The sequence below is a fragment of the Oryctolagus cuniculus genome, chromosome 21 (genome assembly GCF_964237555.1).
Source record: "Oryctolagus cuniculus chromosome 21, mOryCun1.1, whole genome shotgun sequence".
Taxonomy (NCBI): Eukaryota; Metazoa; Chordata; class Mammalia; order Lagomorpha; family Leporidae; genus Oryctolagus; species Oryctolagus cuniculus.
The window spans coordinates 7,761,961-7,786,301 of record NC_091452.1 but is presented as its reverse complement, the minus strand read 5'-3'; the positions used below and the strand labels follow the sequence as shown (position 1 = coordinate 7,786,301).

The 24,341-nt window shown below is 53.0% G+C and overlaps 1 protein-coding gene across 2 annotated transcripts in view; it reads left to right on the top strand.

Annotated features, from left to right (window-relative positions):
* P2RX7 (purinergic receptor P2X 7) overlaps nucleotides 1-24,341 on the top strand; it is a 46,060-nt gene that overhangs the window by 3,854 nt on the left and 17,865 nt on the right. Inside the window, exons 2-8 of one of the 2 annotated variants that reach the window (XM_002719745.5) lie at nucleotides 9,556-9,724; nucleotides 11,174-11,242; nucleotides 14,150-14,222; nucleotides 15,173-15,269; nucleotides 18,650-18,730; nucleotides 19,274-19,403; nucleotides 20,380-20,516. In XM_002719745.5, the coding sequence (XP_002719791.1) occupies nucleotides 9,556-9,724; nucleotides 11,174-11,242; nucleotides 14,150-14,222; nucleotides 15,173-15,269; nucleotides 18,650-18,730; nucleotides 19,274-19,403; nucleotides 20,380-20,516 (756 nt within the window). Of the gene's footprint in view, nucleotides 1-9,555; nucleotides 9,725-11,173; nucleotides 11,243-12,967; nucleotides 13,167-14,149; nucleotides 14,223-15,172; nucleotides 15,270-18,649; nucleotides 18,731-19,273; nucleotides 19,404-20,379; nucleotides 20,517-24,341 lie in introns of those variants that run through there. The other variant, XM_051826762.2, reaches the window with a different exon arrangement.

The window sequence follows — 24,341 nt, the reverse complement described above, 5'->3', positions numbered from 1 at the left end:
GAGAGCTGGCCTGGAAGAGGGGCAACCGGGACAGAATCTGGCGCCCCGACCAGGACTAGAACCCGGTGGGCCGGCGCCACAGGCGGAGGATTAGCCTATTGAGCCACGGCGCCGGCCCTATGTATTTAGTTATTTGAAAGGCAGAAAGAGAGAGATCTTCTATACACTGATTTACTCCACAAGTGGCCACATGGGTGGCAGAGACTCAAGTACTTGGGCGATATACCATCTGCTATCTTCCTGGGTGCATTACCAGAAAGCTAAATCAGAAGTGGAGCAGCTGGGACTTGAACCAGCACTCAGATATAAGATGCTGGTGTTAAAAGCAGCAGCTTAACCCACTGCACCACAACACCGGCCAGAGAGAGTATTTGCAGCGCAACAATTTAGCAATGGAGTGCCCCAGGGTAAGCAAGAGAGGACACCTGAGCCAGAGGCTCCCCAAGTCGTTCCCATGTGCTAGAGGGAGATCTTGCCACTCAGTCCATTAATCTAGATACAAATTTTCCACTGATGTGGCTTGCAAAATAAGCCAACTTTTTTACCCTTACCTGGAGCAAAACTGGAAAAACAGCACCTTGTTCCAGATCTGGAGGGAAAATTGGCTTCAGTTGGACCCATTAAGAGGCAGAAGTTTTGTTTGCTTTGCTTTGTGGACAATTTAAGGGTTTACCAAAGGTAACTTTGACAAGACATGGTTTTTGTATTAAGTGTTAACATAAGAAGACTGGAGTTAGAGGAAAGGTTTGTTGTCAGGTGGGGAAAGCCTGATGGGCCGGACGGAGAGGGTGAGAGGGTAATAGAGAGGAAGACATCGTAAGAGAGAGATCAAGAGAGAGCACGTGTTCAGGAACAGGTCCTGTTAAACCTTTGTGCGTTGTGGGGGCGGGGGGCAGAGAAGTAGGAGCAGTGAGTCCCATGATGGTGGGGTGGAGCTGACACCTGTGGTTGGGCCATCTGGTCACCTGGCTTCCAGAAACGGCAGTAGGGGCCAGAGTCCAAGATGGCGTCTGGGGCATAGATGGTGCCACAGATAACACTGCACCATTTTACTAACATAGTTTTCATAGGGAATGCCTCTCTGCTGTTAATATTTTACATTATAAAATTGAGGAAAAAGAAGAAAAAATATGGCCACATTTTATTTTTTCCTCTTTGTTAATGGAATATTTATTAACATCTCACTGAATGGAATCTCATAGAACACAACTTGGGAAACACTCCCTTATGTTGCACTATAAGGCTCTGAGTTGATGTAACCTTGATTTGACTATCTGTGAAGTGGATAGACTCTCGTTACACAGGGGTTAGGGGAAGAACTCTGCATCAGCCAGATAAAACCCTAATATCCAATACAAAATTTTCCCAAAATCAGAAATTGCAGGGATTTCTAGAGGCTACTTCTTTTAAATTATTGTGTTTTATTTTTCATTTTATTTTAAGGGAGGGGAGGTGGAGAGGAAGGAAGAAGGAAGGAAGGAAAAAAGAGAGAGAGAGAGATCTTCCATCCACTGGGTCACCCCCCAAATGCCCACAACAGCAAAGGCTGGGGGATGAAGTCAGGAGCCAGGAACTGAATCGGGGTTTCTCATGTGGTGGAGAGACCAGGTGCCCGAGCCCTCACCTGCTGCTTCCCAGCACCTGCATTGACAGGAAGCTACACTGGAAGTAGAGCCTGCGACCCAGGCACTCCCGTACGGAACACGGGTACTCCACACGTCTTCTTAAGTGGCGCACTGTGGGGAGCAACCGAGACTAGACTAAATTACTGGAACTGCTAAGACTAATCCTATGCATCTGATCTCCCACCATATGGCGCTGAGAGAGAGCAAACAACTTCTACACAGCTGCCTCACCAGTTTGACTGACAAGCTGCAGGAGCTGATCCTGCTCCTGATTGGAGGAGAGCAGCGTGCTCGGCGTGTGGGCAGCAGAGTTGGGATTGGTGGAAGAGGACTATAAAGGAAGAGAGAAACAACATGCACCAGGAACCCCTGAGGAACCCCTGAGAGCCGGCCGGCGGTGTGCCGCCCCTCTGCAGGGTGGGGGGGCAGCTAACCCGGGACGGCGTCATTCCTCCGCAAGTGGGGGGCCGGCAGCTAACCCAGGAAGGGCGGGGCAAAGAGAACAGCGCAGAGTCCGGTGTCGCTCCTCCGCGAGTGGGGAGCGACAGCGCATCAAACATCTGCCCCCAGTATGTCTTCTTAAACTTAGATTCTGTCGTTCTAAAACCATGCCCAATATAGTACTAATATCTCCTTATTATGGGAGACGAAACAATAACTCAGAAAGGTTAAGTAACTTGCCCAAGGTCATGCAGCCACAACTAAACCCAACCATCTCCCTCCAGGGCGCATGTTCTTACCAAAGTATGTGAAGAGTGGGGAAAACAAGGGTCAAACCAGAGGGCAGAGGACCTTCCAGGAGACTACCGGCTTATCTGGTGGGAGTGGACGGTGGCCTAGACTGAGGAGCTGAGAGAGGCAGACAGACACGAGTAACATTAGGGAGATGAAACAACGGGACCTGGCAACTGAGTGGCTGAGGGAGACGAGGGAGAGCGTGAGCCAAGCAGGACGTGGGCGGCCCACAGCGGTGGAACCACTTACTGGGGTGGGAAAAGCAGAGCAAGTCGAGCTGGGGTAGACGATCAAATGAAGGCACGGCGTGTGAGGTGTTGAGGGAAGGACAGAGCTAAATGTTGGATGGGGGTCTGCTCGTACGAACCCAGAGCTGGAGACAGACTTCTGTGGCACTAGTGTGTCCATGGTGACCAGATCCATGGAAGTTATTGCAGCCAGCCACCAAGGAAAGCTGTGGCCGAGACAGCCAGAGGGACTAGAATGGGCTCCTGAGCTGTGCTAAGCTTTAAGGGGTGAGGAGCACAGACGTCCCCAAAGGATTCCGAGAAGGAGTAGCCATGGACAGGAGGAAGCTCAGGAGACGGTGGATTCCTGGAAGCTAAGAGGGGGAGGCGAGGGGGCTGGGGTGCGGTCAGTGGTACCAGCTGGTGCTGAGAGGTCAGGAAGCTCAGGTACACAGCGTGTCTGCTGGGCTTGGAGCCAGTGAGGTTGTTTGCTTGGCAGGAGAGGCCTGAGAGCAGAGGTGGGGGTGGGAGGCAGACTGGAGGGGGCGGAGGACTGAATGAGGATGGGGAAATGGATGTGGTAACTCATGCTTTCAGGAGGCTGGCTACGAGGGGAGAGAGACAGAGAGAGAGAGAGAGAGGGAGAGAGAGAGAGAGAGAGAGAGAGAGAGAGAGAGAGAGAAAGAGAGAGGTGGTGGGAGAATGTGAGATTGAGGGAGAGTTTATTTTTAAAATGTGAAACGATGTTTAGACGCAGATGAAGAGAAGACAGGACGGGGAAGCTGATGGGCTAAACGGAAATTATGGTTGGCGTCATGATCACGGTCGTCCACGCTGTCGCTGTCACCAGGTAGCAGCCGCAAGGAAAGCTGCTTCTGTTCCAGGACTGCTCTCACTGCTCGATATTTCTCTTCTACTGAGCCACAGTCCATCTCCTGTAGCTGTCACCTGCAGGTGGAATCCTACCCTGTCTTCCCTCTTCTACTTGGTACTCTTCAAATGGCCGCACACTGTTGTGTGGTCAGGAGCACGCTCCAGGGTGAAAGCATGCATTCTCCCTGAGGTCAGGGACACCTAGTGTCACTGCTGAGGGTCAGTATTGTACTGGAAGTTCCAGAGCAATTGTCCAACACGTAAAGGATGACGTAAAACTACCTTTATTCACAGATGACGTGACTGCCACCTATAAAGAATCTCCAAGGATTTATTAAAAAAAAAAAAAAAAACTAGTAGGGCTAATACACCAGTTCAATGAAGCTGCAAGCTACTGTAGCAATGCACAAAAAACAGTTGTGTTCCTGTACACGGGTAATGACCGGTTCAAAAAGGAAGTTAAGAAAAAATCCCATTTGCCATAGCATGCAAACAGGCTGGGCAGTCGGGGCACAAGGCTGGCTTCCAGACAATGCCGCTGTTTATCACGTGACCTTTGACAAGTCACTCATTTTGTTCCTGCTGAGTCTGTTCAGCTGTTAGATGGGGTAATACCAGCACAGGCTGAGCATCCCTTGTCCAATATGCTTGGGACCAGAACTGCTTCAGACTTGGGAGTTTTTCAGATTTGGAAATATTTATGTAGTGTTACCTTGGCTGAACATCCCTAATCAGGTCACCACCCATAAAGGTTCAGATTTTTTTTTTATTTGACAGGTAGAGTTATAGACAGTGAGAGAGACAGAGAGAAAGGTCTTCCTACCGTTGGTTCACTCCCCAAATGGCCGCTATAGCCAGCGCTGCGCCGATCCAAAGCCACGAGCCAAGTGCTTCCTCCTGGTCTCCCATGCAGGTGCAGGGGCCCAAGCACTTGGGCCATCCCCCACTGCCCTCTCGGGCCACAGCAGAGAGCTGGACTGGAAGAGGAGCCTCTGGGACTAGAACCCGGCGCCCATATGGGATGCCGGCATCGCAGGTGGAGGATTAACCAAGTGAGCCACAGTGCTGGCCTCAAAGGTTCAGATTTTGAAGCATTCTGAACTTCAGATTTTTGAATTGGGATACTCACTCTATACCTTCCTTAGAGGGTTTTGTTTTGGTTTTGGTAGGGAGCATGAGGATTGAAAGAGTTAATGTATGAGGGTGCTTCGCAAAGTTCATAGAAGATGAGGTTGATAAGTTTACTTTGGTGCAAGAAAATATTGAAATCCGTGCATATGAAGGGTCTTCAAAAGATGCATACTGTGAAGAAAATTATTTTTTGCACCCAAATCGACACCTTTTAGTTCCACTTTTCCCTGAACTTTCTGAAGTGCTCACATGTGTTAGTACAAAACATACTTAGAAGAGTGGTTGGCACACAGTAAGAGCTATATCAAAAATACTGATAATTGGGAACACTGAACAAAGTTTCCAGTGGAATATCTATCCATAAAAAGAATCCTGGCAAACACACCACTGAAGTTGAATCGCATGCAGTTGCCTGCATTCTATGATTATCATTTATAAAATGAGCAGTTTCATAGGCTTACTCTCAATCCTGGAATATCCCGTAGCCATTAAATAGACTCTACATCACAGATCATAAGTGTGTTATCATTAGAAGGAACTAATAATATATCATTGAGTGAAAATAGCAAGTTATGAAACAGCGTAACTGTGGCTGTGTTCTTGGCCTTGAGGACATCTATTTGCGAGTCTAAGTGTGGACACAGAGACTCTCTGGGGAGGGGGCACACATTATGGCACAGTGGTCTAGCTGCCGCTTGGGACCTGGGTTCAAGTCTTCCTCTGCTTGTGATCCAGAAGCACCAACCTGAATTCAATGTCATTCCCTTATTTCTTTTCATACTTCCATAACATATGTCTATGTCTATAAAAATATAATAGTTTGTATCTTGTTATTGAGGTAAAATTCACATAACATTAGCCACTGTAACATAAACAATTCAGGGCCCAGTGTGTGGTGTAGCAGATTAAGCCACTGCCTGCAATGCCAGCAACCATATGGGTACTGGCTCATGTGCTAGCTGTTCCATTTCTCATCCAGCTCCCTGTTAATGGCCTGGGAAAGCAGCAGAAGATGGCACAAGTGTTTGGGCCTCTGCACCCATGTGGGAGACCTGGATGAAGCTCCTGGTCCCTGGTTTCAGCCTGGCCCAGCTCTTGCCATTGCAGCCATGTAGGGAGTAAACCAGTGGATGGAAGATCTCTCTCCCTCCCTCCCTCTCTCTCTCTCCCTCTCACTCACTATAACTCTGTCTTTCAAAATAAGTAAATCCTTTAAAAACAAAAGTGAGCAATTCAGTGGCACTGAGGACATTCTCAGCACCGTTCAACTGGCATCTGTCTAGTTCCACACCACTTTCCTCATCCCAGAGGGACACCTTATACACATCAGCAGTCACTTCCCATTTCTCCCTCCCTCCGTCACCTGGCAACCGCCAACCTCCTCCTTGTCCCTGTGGGTTTACCTGCTCTAGACCTTTCACATAAGTGGAATCCTATAATGTGGGGCCTGTTGTGGCTGGCTTCTTTCTTTCCAAGGTTCATCAACATTGTCACACGTGTTAGAACTTCGTTCCTTTTTAGGGCTGGATAACAGTCCATTGTATGGACAGATCACATTTTGTCTGTCCACTCACCTACTGATAAACATTTCAATTATTTCTCTTTTGGCTATTGTGAATGGTGCTGCCATGAACATTTGTGTACAAGTATTTGAGTATATACTGCAGCCTTGGATTTCATTAAACTGTACAGCGTACTGTGGCTTGCTCTGTTTCCTTGACATTGTGTTATTTCTATAACAAGCAGCTCTACTCAATTCATTTTCGCTGCTGCATGGCATCCCACGGTATAACTCCAATAATTTATCCACTCAGTGATTGGGAACGTTTAGATTATTTCCAGTTTTCCCTCTGCACTGCATGCATGTTCTCATACGAAACTCCTTGGGCACATGCATGAGAGTTTACCTAGTGCAGATACCCACGCGTTTTTAATGCAGGAAGTGCCCTTCATCCAATGTACTCGCCATTGCAGTCTTTCCACGCATCTCCCAGTGGTTCTCAGACATGGCTGTGCATTAGAATCACCTGGGAAACTTAAACAATATGTAGGTATCTGGATAAATTCCTAGACTTGCCTGAATCATCATCTCCAGGGTGGGACTGGGGAGTGGATTTCTTTGGCTTTTAACAGAGAGAGAGGGGACTGGCATTGTGGTATAGCAAGTGAAGCCACCACCTGCACCACTGGCATCCCAAATGAGCTCCAGTTCGAGACCTGACTGCTCCACTTCCGATCCAGCTCCCTGCTAATGTGCAGTGGAAGATGTGGTCCCTGCCTCCCACGTGGGAGACCTGGATGGATTTCCTGGCTACTGGCTTCAGCTTGGCCCAACCAAGGCCACTGCAGCCATTTGAAGACAGAACCAGCAGATGAAAGCAAACCAGCAGATTCTCTTTTTAAATTTATTTATATACTTGAAAGAGAGAGAGAAAAAGAGAGAGAGAAACCATATAGACACACAGCCATCCACTGGTTCACTTCCCAAATGTCTGCAACAGGAGCCAGGAACTCAATCCAGATCTCTCACATGGGTGACGGGGACCAAGTTACTTGAGCCAACACTGCTGCCTCTCAGGGTCTGCATTAACAGGCAGCTGGAATTGGGAGCAGAGCTGGGACTTGACATCTGATCCTCACACTTGATGTGGGGTATAGGCGTCCCAAGTGGTGTCTTAACCACTAGGGCCAAACACCTACCCCAGGAACTGCAGGTTTTTTTTTTTTTGTTTGTTTGTTTTTTTTTGACAGGCAGAGCGGACAGTGAGAGAGAGAGACAGAGAGAAAGGTCTTCCTTTTGCCATTGGTTCACCCTCCAATGGCCGCTGCGGCTGGCGCGCTGCGGCCGGCACACTGCGCTGATCCGATGGCAGGAGCCAGGTACTTATCCTGGTCTCCCATGGGGTGCAGGGCCCAAGCACTTGGGCCATCCTCCACTGCACTCCTGGCCACAGCAGAGAGCTGGCCTGGAAGAGGGGCAACCGGGACAGAATCCGGCGCCCCGACCGGGACTAGAACCCAGTGTGCCGGCGCCGCAAGGCGGAGGATTAGCCTAGTGAGCCGTGGTGCCGGCCGACCTACAGTTTTGAAAGCTTCCTAGGGCATTACGCTGCACGGCCAAGGCTGAGAACAGCTGGGACCAAGTCTTGATCTGCTCTGTTCCGGCTTCCCAAGGTCAGAGAGAGAGAGCAGCCCTTGACTCTGATGTCCTGACTCACTCAGGAGCAGGGTGGAGAGAAGCGACCAAACAAATGCACGCTGAATAAGTAAATGAGGCATTTAAAATAAACTCTTGATTTCTGAGGGAAATGGAAGACAGGAAAACTTAAATGGAGCTGCAACCTACCATTTATAAAATATTTATTATGTACTTGAGACAAAGAGAGAGCTCTCATCTCACTCTCCAAATGCCCGCAACAGCCAGGAGCTGGGCATTCAATCCAGGGACCCAATTACTCGAGCTAACACCATTGCCTCCCAGGGGAGCATTAACAGGAAGCTACAGTCAGGATCCAGACTGGGACTCAAATCCAGATAATCTGATGTGGGCCGTGGGTGTCTGAAACACTAGACTGAATCCCCCCACCCCAGAATCTACCATTTTTAATTGCATATTAATTCCACTTCCCTCCCTCCCCACCTTCACACCACAACAACTTAGATTCACACTCTCAAGAAAGAGCAAGAAAGCCGGCGCCGTGGCTCACTAGGCTAATCCTCCGCCTAGCGGCGCCGGCACACCGGGTTCTAGTCCCGGTCGGGGCGCCGGATTCTGTCCCGGTTGCCCCTCTTCCAGGCCAGCCCTCTGCTGTGGCCCGGGAGTGCAGTGGAGGATGGCCCAGGTGCTTAGGCCCTGCACCCCATGGGAGACCAGGAAAAGCACCTGGCTCCTGGCTCCTGCCATCAGATCAGCGCGGTGCGCCGGTCGCATCGCGCTGGCCGCGGCGGCCATTGGAGGGTGAACCAACGGCAAAGGAAGACCTTTCTCTCTGTCTCTCTCACTGTCCACTCTGCCTGTCAAAAAAAAAAAAAAAAAAAAGAAAGAGCAAGAAACCAGAGGCAGGACCATGTCCCACATGAACGAGTTGAGCACGCAGTTACGAGGGCTGGCCCTGGGCTACGAGCAGGCATGGCGTGGGCCTCAGTTCTGACGGCCTTCTGTGCGACCCTGGGTGAGGCGCTTCACCTTTCGGAGCCCATCCCAGTAACACACCAGTGTGAGGACTAGACGATGCTGCTTGTGGAGCGTAAGTCAGGATGCCATGATCAGTGTCATCCATACAGCAGATGGGGGCTCTGGAAAGCAGGGCGCGGGCCGCCAGACACAGCCTTGGCTAGGATGGTGCTGATGGACCGCGCTGGTGCACGGAGCTGCAGCTGGACTACCGTTTGAGAAGCTTCCTACAACTTGGAGTCAGCGTTAGGCGACAAGAAAGGATGGGGTTAGGACAAGTTCTCCTGTGACGAGTGCTTACTGAGTGCCACACACTCCGCTGAGGAGTTTGCCTGCAGATTTCATTTTTTGAAAATTCGTTTTCACTTTATTTGAAAGGCAGAGAGCAAGGGAGAGACAGAGAGACATGAAGAGACCTTCTACCCATTGGTTCGTTACCTAAATGCCTATAACAAGTAGGGTTGGACGCGGGTGAAGCCTGGAACTCCATCCAGGTCTTCCATGTCAGTAGCCAGAGCCCAGATACTTAGACCCTGTGCTACCTCCCAGGCGCGTCAGTGGTAAGCTGTATCGGAAACCAGGCACTCCAGTATGGGATGCGGGCATTCCAAGTGGCAATTTAACCACTGCACCAGAAGCCTATCCCTGCGTATCTCATTTAACCCCATGAGGTAGGTGCACCCGTTCCTACTGTTTTGGGAGCAGCTCTGCTGAGATTTGCGCAACCAAAGCCACTGCGCTGTGCCTCCCTCGGGAAACCCGCTGATGCTTTTCCGTGTGTGCCCTTCAGCTTTGCTTTGGTGAGTGACAAGCTGTACCAGAGGAAGGAGCCTGTCATCAGCTCTGTGCACACCAAGGTGAAAGGCATAGCCGAGGTGAAGGAGGTGCTCGTGGAAAACGGGGTGAAGAAGGAGGTGGGGAGCATCTTCGACACCGCGGACTACACCTTCCCTCTGCAGGTGAGCCCCTGTCTGCCGCCTCAGGCACCTGCCGCCTCCGGCACCTGCCGCCTCCGGCACCTGCCGCTGGCTGCCGTCGCAGGGCCTCATGCTCCTCCCCTAGGACTTAGGGCCTCACTCCAGAATGACACGGCCCTATTTTAAAAGCTCTGTGCAAATCCCAACTGAGACAACCTAAAAATTGCAGATCTGGGTCATATCCAGCAGCTCAAAAGAGATGATTCTTTGCTTTACCGAGTCCCACAGGGATTCTCAAAATAGCAGCGTGTCCTGGAGCATTTAAAATGTGATTGGAGGGGCAGCTGTTTCGCTTTGCCATTAAGATGTCTGCGTCCCACATTGGGGTACCTGTGTTTGGCTCTCAGCTCTGGCTCCTGACTCCAGCTCCCTGTTAATGCAGACCATGGGAGGCAAGAGTGATTGGGTTCCTACAGGTCAGCACATAGACTCAGAGACGCTGAGTGACTTCCCCCAGGGTACACAGCTTCCCGGATGCAGAGCCACAGTTAGAACCACGGTTAGAACTCTGGAGTCTTCATCCACAGCCTCTCCAGCCAGGGTCTGCTGCAAACAGTCAGCAGGGCCAGTCCTGGGAAGCATTGTCAAGCAGTGCAAGGTCTCATGGGAGACCCTGATTGCTGGCCCAGCGCTGGCCATTGAAGGCATAGGGGGAAATGAACCAGCAGGTGGGTGTGTGCGCTCTCGCTCTTTCTCTGTCTCCCAAATAGAATAAAAAATTTTAGAAAAACAAACCATGGTTTGCTTCATTCACGTCTGAAGCAGGGCCACAGAGTTAGCAAAGTCTGGATTCGAAAGGGCGTAGAACTTGCCACCTGCAGGACACTTGGTCAACAACAGGCTCTCCAGGAGCCCACTCGTGGGTGCGGGCTTGCCAGAAGGAAGGATGTAGGTGACAAAGAGAGGAAAGGTGTGGGTCTCAGAGCAAGGCGTGGGCAAGCAGAATTGCCACAAAGGAGAAACCAATGTGGGGCCAGTAGGCGGAAGAACAGATGAGGGGCGGGGGGGTTTGTGCGGAGCAGCGGGTCGCTGAGACCCAGCCGGTGCCCGGCGGGTGGGATGCCCTGTTGCCCCTGCATTACGGTCCTAGGAAATCTGTGCAGGAATTCTGATGAACGCCTACTCCCCCGCGCCCGCCTCCCTCGTTCAATTTAATGGGACTTTGCTGTGTCAAAAAAGTGAGAAGGCGGCTCGTGAGGCTGGAACAGCAAATGACAGCTCACGGGCTCGGGCTCTGTGGCTCTCCCTCAGCTCAGCGGGCAGCTACTCCGGCGTTGCTATTAAGCCCTGGGCAGACCCGTGCTGCCCACGGGCCCCTGTGTCTAGAAGCTGGGAGGGAGGCAGGGCTCGCCCCCAGGCACTTGGCCTGCCGGATGGATGACTGTGGTTAAATAGTTCTGTTCTCAAAGGCACTTTCCTCACCCTCCGCAGCGGAACTCCTTCTTCGTGATGACAAACTTTCTCAAGACAGAAGGCCAGGAGCGGCGGCTGTGTCCCGAGGTACGGAGCGGGCAGGGGCCCTGGAGGGGTGCCCTGGGTGGGAGGGGGCTCCTGGAGGTGGTGCAGGTCAGGCAAAAAGGAAGTGGGGACCCAGGGGGGTTGGGGCTCACAAATATTCAACGAGCACCTGCCTCTTGTGGGGCGGGCCTGGGCCGAGTGGAGGGAGGCAGAGGTCTCTCTCCAAGGCCACAAGATTTGGCTGTGTCTCCTGGGTCCCCAGCAACAGGGGCCCGTGAAGACGGAGGCCAGCTCTTTCTGGGGCTTGTGTGCCCCCTGTGCAGCTGAAGGCCACGTGACTCACGGCCAACTGCCTGCCATTTCACGTTCTCCGGGAGCCGCATCAGAGCCGTAGGAGGAGAAAGGCCTTCTTCCCAGGCCTGTTCTCCAGGGCGGCACACAGACTCAGGGATGCTGAGGGGTTTGCCAGAGGAGACACAGGTTGCTGGCGGCGGGGCCGGGGTTAGAACCCCAGAGTCCTCATCCACAGCCTCCCCAGCCTGCGTCCAGTGCCGGGGAGCGTTGTCAAACAGCTCACGTCTGCCTGTTCCCCCTGCTTCTTAGAGGGTCAGTGTTTAAATCAGACGGGGTGCCTCCCTCCTCGTGTCCCCCCCCCCTCAGCGCACACGGCTGCCCCTGCTGTCTTTCCTGACTTGGCCTTGACCGCTCATACCCGGGCTGCTCCCCTGCGTCTCGCAGGAGAACTGCTTCCCTATCAAACCTGCACGGCCCCGCGCTCTGCCCTTCAGGATGGAAACCAGAGGTCAGCTGCTGCGCTCCCCTCCCAGGTGACCTGTGCCCCACTGGGGACCGCTGGCCACACCAAGTCTGCGGTGGGGACCACGCCCATGTGGAGGACCAGCCCTGCCATGGGGTCTTGCTCACCAGCCCGTCCTGGCGACGGGGCCTAGTTTTCTGAGTCTGGGAGCTCTGCATAAAAGCGCTGGCTTCTAGGACATTCTTTGCCATCGTTTCTAGCCAAACTGGAAGCCAAGTGAACACTGGCTTGCCTAAGTAGCACCGCCCCTAAAAGAGAACTCTGCATTTTTATTGGGCTCTCCTGTCCCCCGCATGTCCCTACCACTGTGAAGAGGCGACGGGCAGCCATGCCAGCAAAATGGTCGACTCCCCAGCAGGGTCCGGCCTCTCACTGAGCCTGGGGCCGCTGCTCCTCTTCTATCTCACACTCGGTCATCGCCAGAGCCCGCCCCCCACCCCTGTGGACACGCAAAGACACGTTCCAAGGGGTGAGATCTGGAGAGAGTTAGGGCAGCCCCAAGATTAAAAGTCTGGTCTCAGAAGCTAGAATACCAATGGTTCAAAACTTGACTTGTTAGCTGCGTGACCCTGGGCAGGTGAATTTACCTCTCTGTGCCTTGCTGTGCTCACGCCTTCATTCCATGTTTACCAGGATCTGCTATGTGGCGGGCACTTGGGCTGCAAAGAGATGACCCAGGCTTTGTGCTCAGAGCTCATAGTCTAATTTAGGGGGCAGTGAGGTCATGGGGAGGCAACAGGGGCATGCTGCGTGCCAGGAAGAAGGCAAACTGGGAAGAAAAGAGAACGTGGGAGACTTTCGGAACAACCAGAGATATTCACTGAGCGAGTGCTGTGTGCCGCATCCTTCCTGCCATAACTCACGTCATCTTCACAACCACCAAATAAGACAAGGCCATGGCCAGCGCCGCCGTAGCTCACTAGGCTAATCCTCCGCCTGTGGCGCCAGCACACCGGGTTCTAGTCCTGGTTGGGGCGCCGGATTCTGTCCCGGTTGTCCCTCTTCCAGGCCAGCTCTCTGCTGTGGCCAGGGAGTGCAGTGGAAGATGGTCCAAGTGCTTGGCCCCTGCACCCCATGGGAGACCAGGAGAAGCACCAAACTCCTTCCTTCAGATCAGCGCAGTGCGCCGGCCGCGGCGGCTATTGTGGGGTAAACCAATGGAAAAGGAAGACCTTTCTCTCTGTCTCTCTCACTGTCCACTCAGCCTGTCCAAAAAAAAAAAAAAAAAAAAGATGAGTCCACTCACTCTGCTTTTACAGACAGGGAAACAGGTGCAGAGAGCGCAAGTGACTTGGCTGTGACCACTCAGCTAGAAAATGGCATGGCTATTGCCAAACCCACGGGTAGCCGGTCGGGGTCCTTGTCCCCTGTGTCCCTGAAAGCCGCAGACTGCACGGGGGACAGGCAGCAGAGCCCATCGCCACGCTGGGCCGTGTTCGGTCTCCCCTAAGGCAGGCCATTAATCCTGCTCCCTGGGAGACGGAAAATCAAATATGCATAAACCAGGTCATCTCAGCTCTCTTTTCTTCCTTCTGTCCTTCAGCCCTGAGACCCAACTGACCTCATTTCTTCAGGCCAATGAGAGAGGAGAGAGGGCTGCCTGTTGTCCCATATTCCACACTGCTTGCTGGGCTTCTGCACCTGTCCACATCACTCACAGGGCCTCCTGGACCAGGCCACCCGCTCGCCACCCCGAGGGCCACACCTGGTTGCCCCAACAGCTGCTATCTCAGTTTTATTTTTTGCTGTGATATAATTCACATACCATAAGATCCACCCCTGTCAAGTAGACAGTTCAGTAGGTTGTAGTCTGTGCACTGAGCTGTACAAACACCAGCACTAATTCCTGAATGTTCTCATTGTCCCAAAAGGAGACGTCATGCATACTAGCAGTCACTCTCCACTCCTCTCCGTCTCCCTGGCAACCACCAACCCGCTTTCTGTCCATGTGGACTTGCCTGTTCTGGGTGGTTCCCGTCCGTGGACTCCCATTCACACAGCTCATGCCTGTGGTAGCGTATGTCAGTCCCTCGGCTGTGTCTGGGGGGGGGGGTCCCCACACTCATACACACTCGCTCCTCCACGACGGCAGCACATTGCTCACCCCCACCACCCTGTCCTTTGCCCCGCAGTACCCCACCCGCAGGACGCTCTGTTCCTCCGACCGGGGCTGCAGAAAGGGATGGATGGACCCACAGAGCAAAGGTACCCTCTGTTTCCTGCCAGCTTCTGGGGACATCTGTGCTGCGTGGTTCAGGTCCTCAGCCTCGGGCTCTCCTCTGCCTTCTCCCACCGCCACCAGCCCCTGACAAGCCTGTGCCTCGACTGGGTCCCAGCACACCTGCTGCTGACTGGGAATGTGGCTACAATTTCCCGGCGAGAGAAGCTCCCCCAAACCTGGCAGGCTCAGGGCTCGGTGGATAGAAAATTCATAGCATCCTAAACCGTCCCCTGAATGTCCCCAAAGGTTGAGAAGCGTGAACTTGTTCCCTCGGGGTAACCTTGCACCATGTCCTTCTCTCATGTTTAACTTAAACTCCACATGACAGTAAAAGGGAAAAAGCCATTGGTGCTGCCGATGTGTGCACACACACACACACACACAAAGCTCAGGTGTGAAAGGTCATTTACATACGACAAGAGATCCCTGTAACACTGCTCACTACTGAATTAACTCCCTCTTGGAGGTCTGCTGATCTTCCTCACACTCCAGGAAGATGAGCCATGTTACTCGGTGGCTTTGCACATCCCTGGACAGGCCGGGTACCTCTTGAGGGTTCCAGTTCCCGTTTGAGAGGCCGAGTTCCCGTCCCTCTATTCCAGGCCAGGGAAGACGCCCCATCGGGCATCTCTTCTTGTAAAGAAACCAAAGAGGCCAACGTAACCCAGAGTCTGCCTCTAAGCCTTAAAACACTTGCTGTTCTAACCTCTGCTCCTTCGCTTTGCCCTGCAGCCCCCTGTGGGTGGGACAGCAGGTGTTGGGGGTTTGGAGGCCAAAGCTGCCTGGGTGGGGGCAGGGTGGGGAGCATCAGCCGGATCCTGCTTGGCTTGAGGGAAGGCTGCCCCTCCGGGAGAATTTCCTCTCCCTGACGTCGGACTCTTGGACATCTGTGATTCCACGACCCCGGCGGCCCCCTCCCCCCGCCCCCCGGCAGGAATCCAGACGGGAAGGTGCGTTGTGTACAAAGGGAACCAGAAGACCTGTGAAGTCTCTGCCTGGTGCCCCATCGAGGCAGCGGAAGATGCCCCCCGGTGAGTTGCATGGGTGGGGCTGGGGGCTGTCCCTCCTCTATGCAGCCCTCCTGGCTCTTGGGGCTGCCAGTGCTCGGCTCCTCCGGCTCCTCCCAGAGCTGGCTGTTGACACATAGAGGCAACTCGGTACCTGCTGATCCCTAGCCTAGCCACTCACCAGACCAGGTGCCCCGCCCCCCTCCCGCTGGTCCCAGCACTTTCCAGGGCAAAGGAGGACCCTTCCGGGCTGGTCGTGGCCTTCCGGAGTCACTAAGGGTAGGAAATTGGGAGGGAAGGAGGGGGAAGGGAAGGTGGATAGGGGAGGGGTTTTCTCAAAGTAGCACTCAGGGGTGCACAGAGCCGCCAGTCGCCGGTATCCATTCCTCTCTTCAAGACCCAAGACCAGGATGTCAAATCCCAGCAGAAAACAGTTACAAAGGCTGGGACTCAGATTCCGTCTCTGACACATCTTTGCTGTGTGCCCTTGGGCAAATGGCTGAACCTCTCTGAGCTGCTGCAGTCTCATCACCGGTAAAATGAGGATAATGCCAGCTAGCTCACAGGCTGCTGTAAGGATTAGATGAGATGGCACATGGGCAGTTTTTACAAAGTGAGCCCCGGGCCTGGCTTATACACACACACACCCGCCCCAGAAGTTCTGGAAACAGCACTACCAGTGACATTTTCTGCAACAACGGGAATGCCCTGTGCTGTGCGGGCCAGCGGCTCGCTACACGTGGTTAACCGAGCACCTGAAACACAGCTGCTGCGGACGACCAGAGGAGGCGGCTGCTTAAGGTCATTCAGTGCCCCTGACGGGGCCATGCAGGACAGTGACTGCTCGCTCCCTGAGACTCTGTGGGCGAAGAGAAAACTGCCCCAAGCAGCCCTCCGGAGGTCAGGCAGAGGCACCAGGCAGCGCCGCCCTGTCTGGCCCCCAACCGTTAACAGCTCCACCTGGGTTCATTTCCAGGTCAGGGGAGTTGGTCTGGCACGGAAGGCACCGCACAGCTGTGGGAGGGACATCAGCCTCCACTCATGCGGCCATGGGTTCAGGACAAGGGGCCCCTTGGTGGCTGTGGTTTTCAGCTCCAGCTCTGCCACCAGCTCATTCATCACACAAACACTGCGTCTCGTCAGTGCACTGCCTCTGGGCTGCGTTTTAACGTGACCTTGGGCAAGCTACCCCCTAAACTTCAGTTTCCTTCATTAACCATTCATGCAGCGCATCCTTCGACATGTAGTGGGCACGCGATACTCCTCCGACACGTAACTACACACAAGAAACTGCCAACTCTGGTGAAAACCATAGGCAGGCCCAGAGACGGAGCAGGTCCCAAGACTCTGACAGTCTAATTGAAGAGAAGAGACACATACACAGAGAACTGTGACCCGAGGGAAAGCAATTCGTGTCACGGGAGACGAGTGAAGAGCTTTGATCCTTGAAGCTTCAGGATCCTGAACTCTGAGTCTCAGCATTGTCCAGGAAGTGTGGGGTTTAGAATGACGTAAGGGCAAAGGGTACAACACGCAGCAGGCATTTGTTGAAAATAAAATCCTTTGGCTGGCGCCGCGGCTCACTAGGCTAATCCTCCGCCTGTGGCGCCGGCACACCGGGTTCTAGTCCCGGTTGGGGTACTGGATTCTGTCCCGGTTGCTCCTCTTCCAGGCCAGCTCTCTGCTGTGGCCAGGGAATGCAGTGGAGGATGGCCCAAGTGCTTGGGCCCTGCACCAGCATGGGAGACCAGGAGGAAGCACCTGGCTCCTGGCTTCAGATCGGTGCAGTGCACTGGCCATAGCGGCCATTTGGGGGGTGAACCAACGGAAAGGAAGACCTTTCTCTCTGTCTTTCTATCTCACTAACTCTGCCTGTCCAAAAAAAAAAGAAGAAGAAGAAGAAGAAAGAAAATTCTTTTTGATGCAAATGACACAAATCCAACTTAAACTGACTTCAGAAAAACAGGAAGTGTTATTTTTGGTTTGTGTCTTTGATTCCAGTAAATGATCCATCCAGAAGAGGCTAGGCCTGATCCAGACTTCAGATGATACCTACGAGATTACACACACACACCCACACACACCCACACACACACACCCCAGTCTTCCATTTTGACTTCCTTATACTGTGGTCTGGGGAACTCCAGGTTTATAGTCTTACTGCTAACAATCCCGGTGAAAATGAGTTTCTCTTTCACAGCTGTTCCCACAAAAGCCCTGGAATGTTCTTATTGTCCTGCCTAAGTCATGGGACCACCTATGAAACAATCAGTGAGGCTAGGGGCAGTGGACCAGACTATTTAACCAGTCCTGGGGAACCTGCCCACCTAGGAAGCTGGAGGGATGGATAAGAGGTGGAGTTGCCCCCACCCAACCCTCTGGACAGAGAATGCGACAGCCAGCTTCCTCCCAGAGAGAACAGGCGGCAGCACTGCCAGCGCGGGACGGATGTTGGACAGGCAGACATCATTGTTCACCACAGCAATGTCCCAGCAGAGTCAAAACCGGGCCTGGAGTAAGAGGCAGACATTCGTGGTGCCCCCTTCCAAACACCCTCCACCCTTTCCGGGGCTGTTCCTAATCCTTACTGCCACCTACTCAAGTATGCCAAGCAACTGGGTACCCATTGTGCCTCCGTACCCACAGCTTTCTCCACCCTTGGTAGACTGTCAGCCATAAAAGGCCAACAGTGCTGACTTTCCAGTTGGTCGCTATAGCCCCAGAGCCCAGCCCATGCACTTGCTGGCTGGCCGGCCGGCTGGCTGGGTAGATCTTCCTGTGGTCTAGAATTCAGCCGCCTCTAACTCAGGGAGAACTTGATGCCACTCGGAGCCTCTAGAGAATGGCTGACATGTAAACTACATGTGTGTGGCCCCGTGCTACAGACTAGGATGTCCCGACTGCAGGAACCCCATTAGGAAATCTCTATTAGGAAATCTACAAACAAGTGTTGGAGTTGGTTGGTACCAACTTGGAGACAACTGTGCTCATCCCTCCCCAACTTCAAGGTCAGTGATGTCCCACTGGTAACTTGAAATCAGCCACAGTGGGAGTATCTGTGCCATAATAATCAGCAAACGCTACACTCAGCACCCCCTGTCCCAACCCCTACCCCCGCAGAGAGCTGGTTGTTAAACATTTACCGGCACACCACAGCACATACCAAAGTTATCATTCTGTCAGAGCGTGAGACTTGTCACAGTAAACCCCACAGGTCTCAAGAAGGGAGAGACTCTAGGAGAAGCTTGATGGAGAATTCCAGAATGCTTTCCCTACAAAGTTGCTGTATCCACTTCTCTCCGTTCAGTCCCAAAGCACAGAGCCAGCCAGCCTCTGGTCCCGTTGGCCCAGGGGCTTCCTGGGTCCCCGCAGCCACTGACCCCTTTTGCATTTCTCCATCCCAGGCCTGCGCTCTTGGGAAGTGCCGAGAACTTCACCGTGCTCATCAAGAACAACATCGACTTCCCCGGCCACAACTACACCACGTGAGTTCCAGGATGCCCAGCTGCGTCGGTTATCTGCGGCTGGGTGACAGACAGCTGCAGACCTTAGATACCCAATGGAACAACATGTCTTGTCTCAGTGGCTCAGCACCCTGGGAAGGACTTTGCTGGCTGGTTCTGGCTGAGGGTCTCTGGGGTTATGGCTGAGCTATCGTTAATCAGAGCTGCCGGCATCTCCAGGCTTGACCGGGGGCTGAAGGATCCTCTTCCGAGTACAATCTCATGGCAGGAGGATCTACTTCCAGGCACGTGGGCCGCTCCCTACCCCTGCTCAAGTGTCCTTAGGACATGGCAAGGATCAAGGGAGACAAGCACACAAGGGATTGGAGGGAGATAGAGTGCCCAAGATGGGAGCCACAGTCCTTGGAAGGGACACGCCATCACTTCCACCACACTGGACACGCAGACCAACTCGGGCACAAGGGTCCCCGGAGGTGGTGCTCACCACCGCACCTGCTCTCTGGGCAAGAGGTGGCTCTGTTTTCGACTGAGGTGTGTGTGTGTGTGTGTGTTATCTGTGCACAGGAGGAACATCCCTCCAGGCTTAAACATCTCGTGCACCTTCCACAAGACTCAGAATCCACAGTGTCCCATTTTCCGGCTGGGAGATATCTTCCGGGAAACAGGAGACCGTTTCTCAGATGTAGCGGTTCAGGTTGGTGGCGTCTTTGTACGGTGGGGTACGGGAGGGCGGAGGGCGGGTGTCAGGGGATGGAGGACGTGAACCGGCCAAGAGGCAGGGCTGCTACATCTTGATAAGAAAGCTCGTGTTCTCTGAGCGTCTAGCGAATCCATACACAGAGCTGAGGGCTTGGCTCACTTCACCCCACCCAACTCTGAGCGTGGACTCCAGGGAAGGAGCTTCCTGTGGCTGCTGGATCCAATCACTACAAACCCCCGTGGCTTCCATCAGCACCGACTTCCATATGCCTCTGGAGGGCGGCAGTCTGCAAGTAGCTTCCCGGAGCCAAAATCAAGGTGTCTGCAGGGCCGCACGCCCTCCGGAGCTCTGGGGAGAGTCCACTTTCTGGGCCTTTCCACCTTGCAGAGCTGTACTTCTCAGCTCAGAGTCCCTTTCTCCACCTTCAAAGCGTGCGCACAGCTTAGCATTTGCATCAGCGGTCATGGCTCCCCCTGCCTCTCTCTTATGAAGGCGCTTACCTTTCTGAGAGGGAGCTTTGATGAGAGGGGGTGTAAAAGGCCCACCTGGATAATCTCCCCATCTCAGGAGCCTCGGTTTAAGCACATCTGCCATCTACCGAGAACTTCTCCAGGGAGGACTGAAGATAAGGTGGGAGAGGCATGGGAAGGAGTGCTCTGCATCCCATTAGCGACTTTCAACTCCGCTTTAACAGGGTGTTTGGGTGCAAGAGTGGTTTGATAAAAGGAAAACAGGTCTAAGCAGCTGGGTTTCAGAAGACGGGAGGAAGAGCCGGGAGCTGCGTCTGCAGGTGCTGCAGGAGTCTAACCCCGCAGATTAGGGCTGTGCTTAAGGCTCTGAAACCTGTAATCAGCATTTTTCTTCGAAGCAGAAAACCCTCCCTTCAGGGATTGTTGCTGTGCGGGGAGATGCCTGGAGGTTGCGTGACCGCATCCAGCTGGCCCCAGAGTCTGTCTCCTGTCCCCTGCAGGGAGGGATCATGGGCATTGAGATCTACTGGGATTGCAACTTGGACAGGTGGTTCCATCGCTGCCGTCCTAAATACAGCTTCCGCCGCCTGGATGACAAGACCGCCAATGAGTCCTTGTACCCTGGCTACAACTTCAGGTAACAGCGCCCCAGGTAGGCTCAGGCCACCCTCGGCCCTGGAACTGATCCTCTGCAGTGAGCCAGACTAGTTTGGGTTCCCAAGGCAACAAGATGAGGGAAAAGGCCTTCCTTCAACAGCTAGGCAGTGATAGGATTTAAAAATGTTTTATAAAGGTGTGTTTATTTATTTGAAAGGCAGAGATATAGAGAGAAAAGGAGAGATATAGTGAGAGATCTTTCCATCCGCTGATTCACTCCCCAGTGGCCACAACAGCTGGGGCTGGGCCAGGGCCAGGCTGAAGCCAGGAGCTCCATCTGGGTCTCCCATGTGGGTGCAAGGGTCTGGGGACTTGCACCATCTTCCACTGCTTTCCCAGGCACATTAGCAGGGAGCTGGATCAGAAGTGGAGCAGCCGGGACTCAAACCAGTGCCCCTCTGAGATGGTGGCATCACAGGCGGTGTCTTAACCCAGGACACCACATTGCTGGCCCCATCTTTTTAATGATCAAACAGGGAACAGTGCAGGGAGGGTACAAGTAACAGTCCCTCTACCTTCTGATAATCAGTGCTGACCCTCGGATGGATTTCCCCTCACCTACCCCATTCTTTCACAAGGCTCACCTGAGGTCAGATCACACATGCACACGGCCCATTTGGTACTGTGCTGTTCTCACGGCCCAGTCACTCACATTCACGACCATAGCACTGCACTGTGTGGGTACTGGTGACCAAAGTGTCAATGTAGGGAGGGCCTTCCCCACAGGGCACTCACCATCGTTCTCTCTAGATCCCTTAATTCCCTGGGGAAAACATGCTACTGCTTAAAGCCAGAACAGGTGAAGTGCTTGGCCCAAGACTCAAGTGGATGTTCCAGTCATTCTAACTCTGGTCATTCTGACTCCAGGACGCACACTCTCTCCCTCCCGTCTCATGGTTCCCTCACCTGCTCCTCCACCACTGGCCTGCTGCCAGTGTTTGATTCTAGGTAACTCTGCAGTAAACCTCTTTGCACAAAAGCCTTTGTTTGAAATCCAGGTTGTTTCCTTTAGGATGAGTTTCTAGGAGTAGAATGAATGGATCAAAGGTGATAAACACATAATCATATGCTTTCAGACTTAAAAACAATTATGGCCATAAGTTTCACAGGCAGGATTTTTATTTGGTTCTCTTTCCAAGCCACCTATCATGTTCAGGGAATTCCAGTCTTCCCTACGGATCCAACTACTTTTGTCCATTCTACTGTATGGTTCCTTGCATGCTGATTTCGTATCCAAAGTAACTTAGGTGGAATTTCCCCTCATGGGCTTTGGAATATTTGTGGAGGGTCTGCCTTCAGCAGGCACCATCTGATGCAAGTTCTCTGTGTGCAGAGGCATACGGAGGCATCCCTCTGGGGAGTTGGGGTCATGGAATTTTGTGATTGTTCCTACCAAGGATGTGTGGCATCTATCAACTGTGAACCAGTTTTTAGCTTAATTTCTGCCCTTCCGATTTCTTCTTTTTTTTTTTTTTTTTTTTTTGACAGGCAGAGTGGACAGTGAGAGAGAGAGACAGAGAGAAAGGTCTTCCTTTGCCGTTGGTTCACCCTCCAATGGCCGCCGCGGCCAGCACGATGCGGCCGGCGCACCGCGCTGATCCGATGGCAGGAGCCAGGAGCCAGGTGCTTTTCCTGGTCTCCCATGGGGTGCAGGGCCCAAGCACCTGGGCCATCCTCCACTGCACTCCCGGGCCACAGCAGAGAGCTGGCCTGGAAGAGGGGCAACCGGGACAGAATCCGGCGCCCCGACCGGGACTAGAACCCGGTGTGCCGGCGCCGCTAGGCGGAGGATTAGCCTAGTGAGCCGCGGCACCGGCCTAATTTCTGCCCTTCCGATTTCTTCACTCAGCTAAGTGAACCCTATCTGCTGTCCTACAATCACACGCAAACTCATGGACTCTGAGGGGAGGGGGTGTCACATGGCTTCAATTCCTACTCACCGCTCATGTCTAGCACATAGGAAAATCTCCTTTCTTGTTTCATGATCATCAATATAATGATAGGACTTTGTCTTGCACTTCTATGTGCATGAGAGAGGACCTAGTGGGGGAGACGACAAGGTTTCCTGTGCAGGTGCATCTTGACTTACAATGAGGTCACACCTCAAACTCATCACACATTGAAAATATACTGAGTAGTAAATGCATTGATGCCACCTAACGTCCTGGACATCACAGCACGGCAACACACTAGAGCGTTGGTTGTTCTCTCCTTGTGACTACGGGGCTGCCTGGGAGCTATGGCTGCTGCCACCATCCAGCGTCATACAAAGCAAAGTGCAAGCCCCCAAAAAGATCCACATTCAAGACCCCAGATACAGTATCTACTGAATGCGTGTTGCTTTTGCCGCACTGTAAAGTTGGAAAATCCTAAGTCAAGCCATTGTAAGCTCAGGCTGCCGTATTGACTGAAAGTCCCTTTGTTAAGAAAATTTGAAGAGTCTTGTAGTTTTGTTTTTTTTTTAAAGGCAGGGTTACAGAGAAAAGGAGAGACAGAGAGAGATGGGGATATTCCATCCGCTGGCTCACTCCCCAAATGGCTGCAACAGCAAGGGCTGGCCCAGGCTGAAACTAGGAGCCAGGAGCTTCTTCCAGGTCTCCCACATGGATGCAGGGGCCCAGGGACTTGGGCCATCCTCTGATGTTTCCCAGGTGCGTTAGCAGGGAGCTGGATCAGAAGTGGAGCAGCCAGGACTTGAAACAGTGCCCATATGGGATGCTGTTGCTGCAGGCAATGGCTTAATCTGCTGCGCCACAGCACTGGCCCCTGGCAGATTCTTGATACTTGGGACACATTGCTTCTTCACTTGTGTTGCTGTCTTATTTATTTATTTATTTATTTTGACAGGCAGAGTGGATAGTGAGAGAGAGAGACAGAGAGAGAGAAAGGTCTTCCTTTTGCCGTTGGTTCACCCCCCAAATGGCCGCTGTGGCCGGCGCACCGCGCTGATCCGAAGCCAGGAGCCAGGTGCTTTTCCTGGTCTCCCATGGGGTGCAGGGCCCAAGCACTTGGGCCATCCTCCACTGCACTCCCGGGCCACAGCAGAGAGCTGGCCTGGAAGAGAGGCAACCGGGACAGAATCCGGCGCCCCGACCGGGACTAGAACCCCATGTACCAGCGCCACAAGGCAGAGGACTAGCCTAGTGAGCCGCGGCACCACTGCTGTCTTATTTTTAAAGTTTCTTTCAGGGTCAGTGCTGTGGCGTAGTGGGTAAAGCCACTGCCTGCAGTGCTGGCATCCCATATGGGCACCGGTTCTAGTCCCGGCTGCTCTTCTTCCGATCCAGCTCTCTGCTATGGCCTGGGGAAGCAGAAGATGGCCCAAGTCCTTGGGCCCCTGCACCCATGTGGGAGACCTGGAAGAAGCTCCTGGCTCCTGACTTCGAAACAGTGCAGCTCTGGCCATTGCGGCCATCTGGGGAGTAAACCAGCAAATGGAAGACCTCTCTCTCTTTCTTTCTCTCTCTCTGCCACTCCTTCTCTCTGTGTGTAACTCTGACTTCAAGTAAATAAATAAATTTTTTTTTAATAAAAAAAAATAAAATTTTTTTCTAGTGCAAAATGGAAGCTTCTGGCTCCTGGACTTCAACCCTCTGAAGTCGCTGGAGTGTTTGGCTCCTTTGCCCTCCTAGGCTCCTCCCTGCTGGCCTGGTGTGGACTCATTCTTGTTTTGACCTCCACACAGCTCTCTCCTCTGCTCCTGACTTTTGCCCAGTGGTGTTCCTGTGAAGTCCTAACTTAGTTTCCACCTTAACTGCTATGTCTGCCTCATGTTTTTCAGCCTGTACCAATAATTCTAACCCAG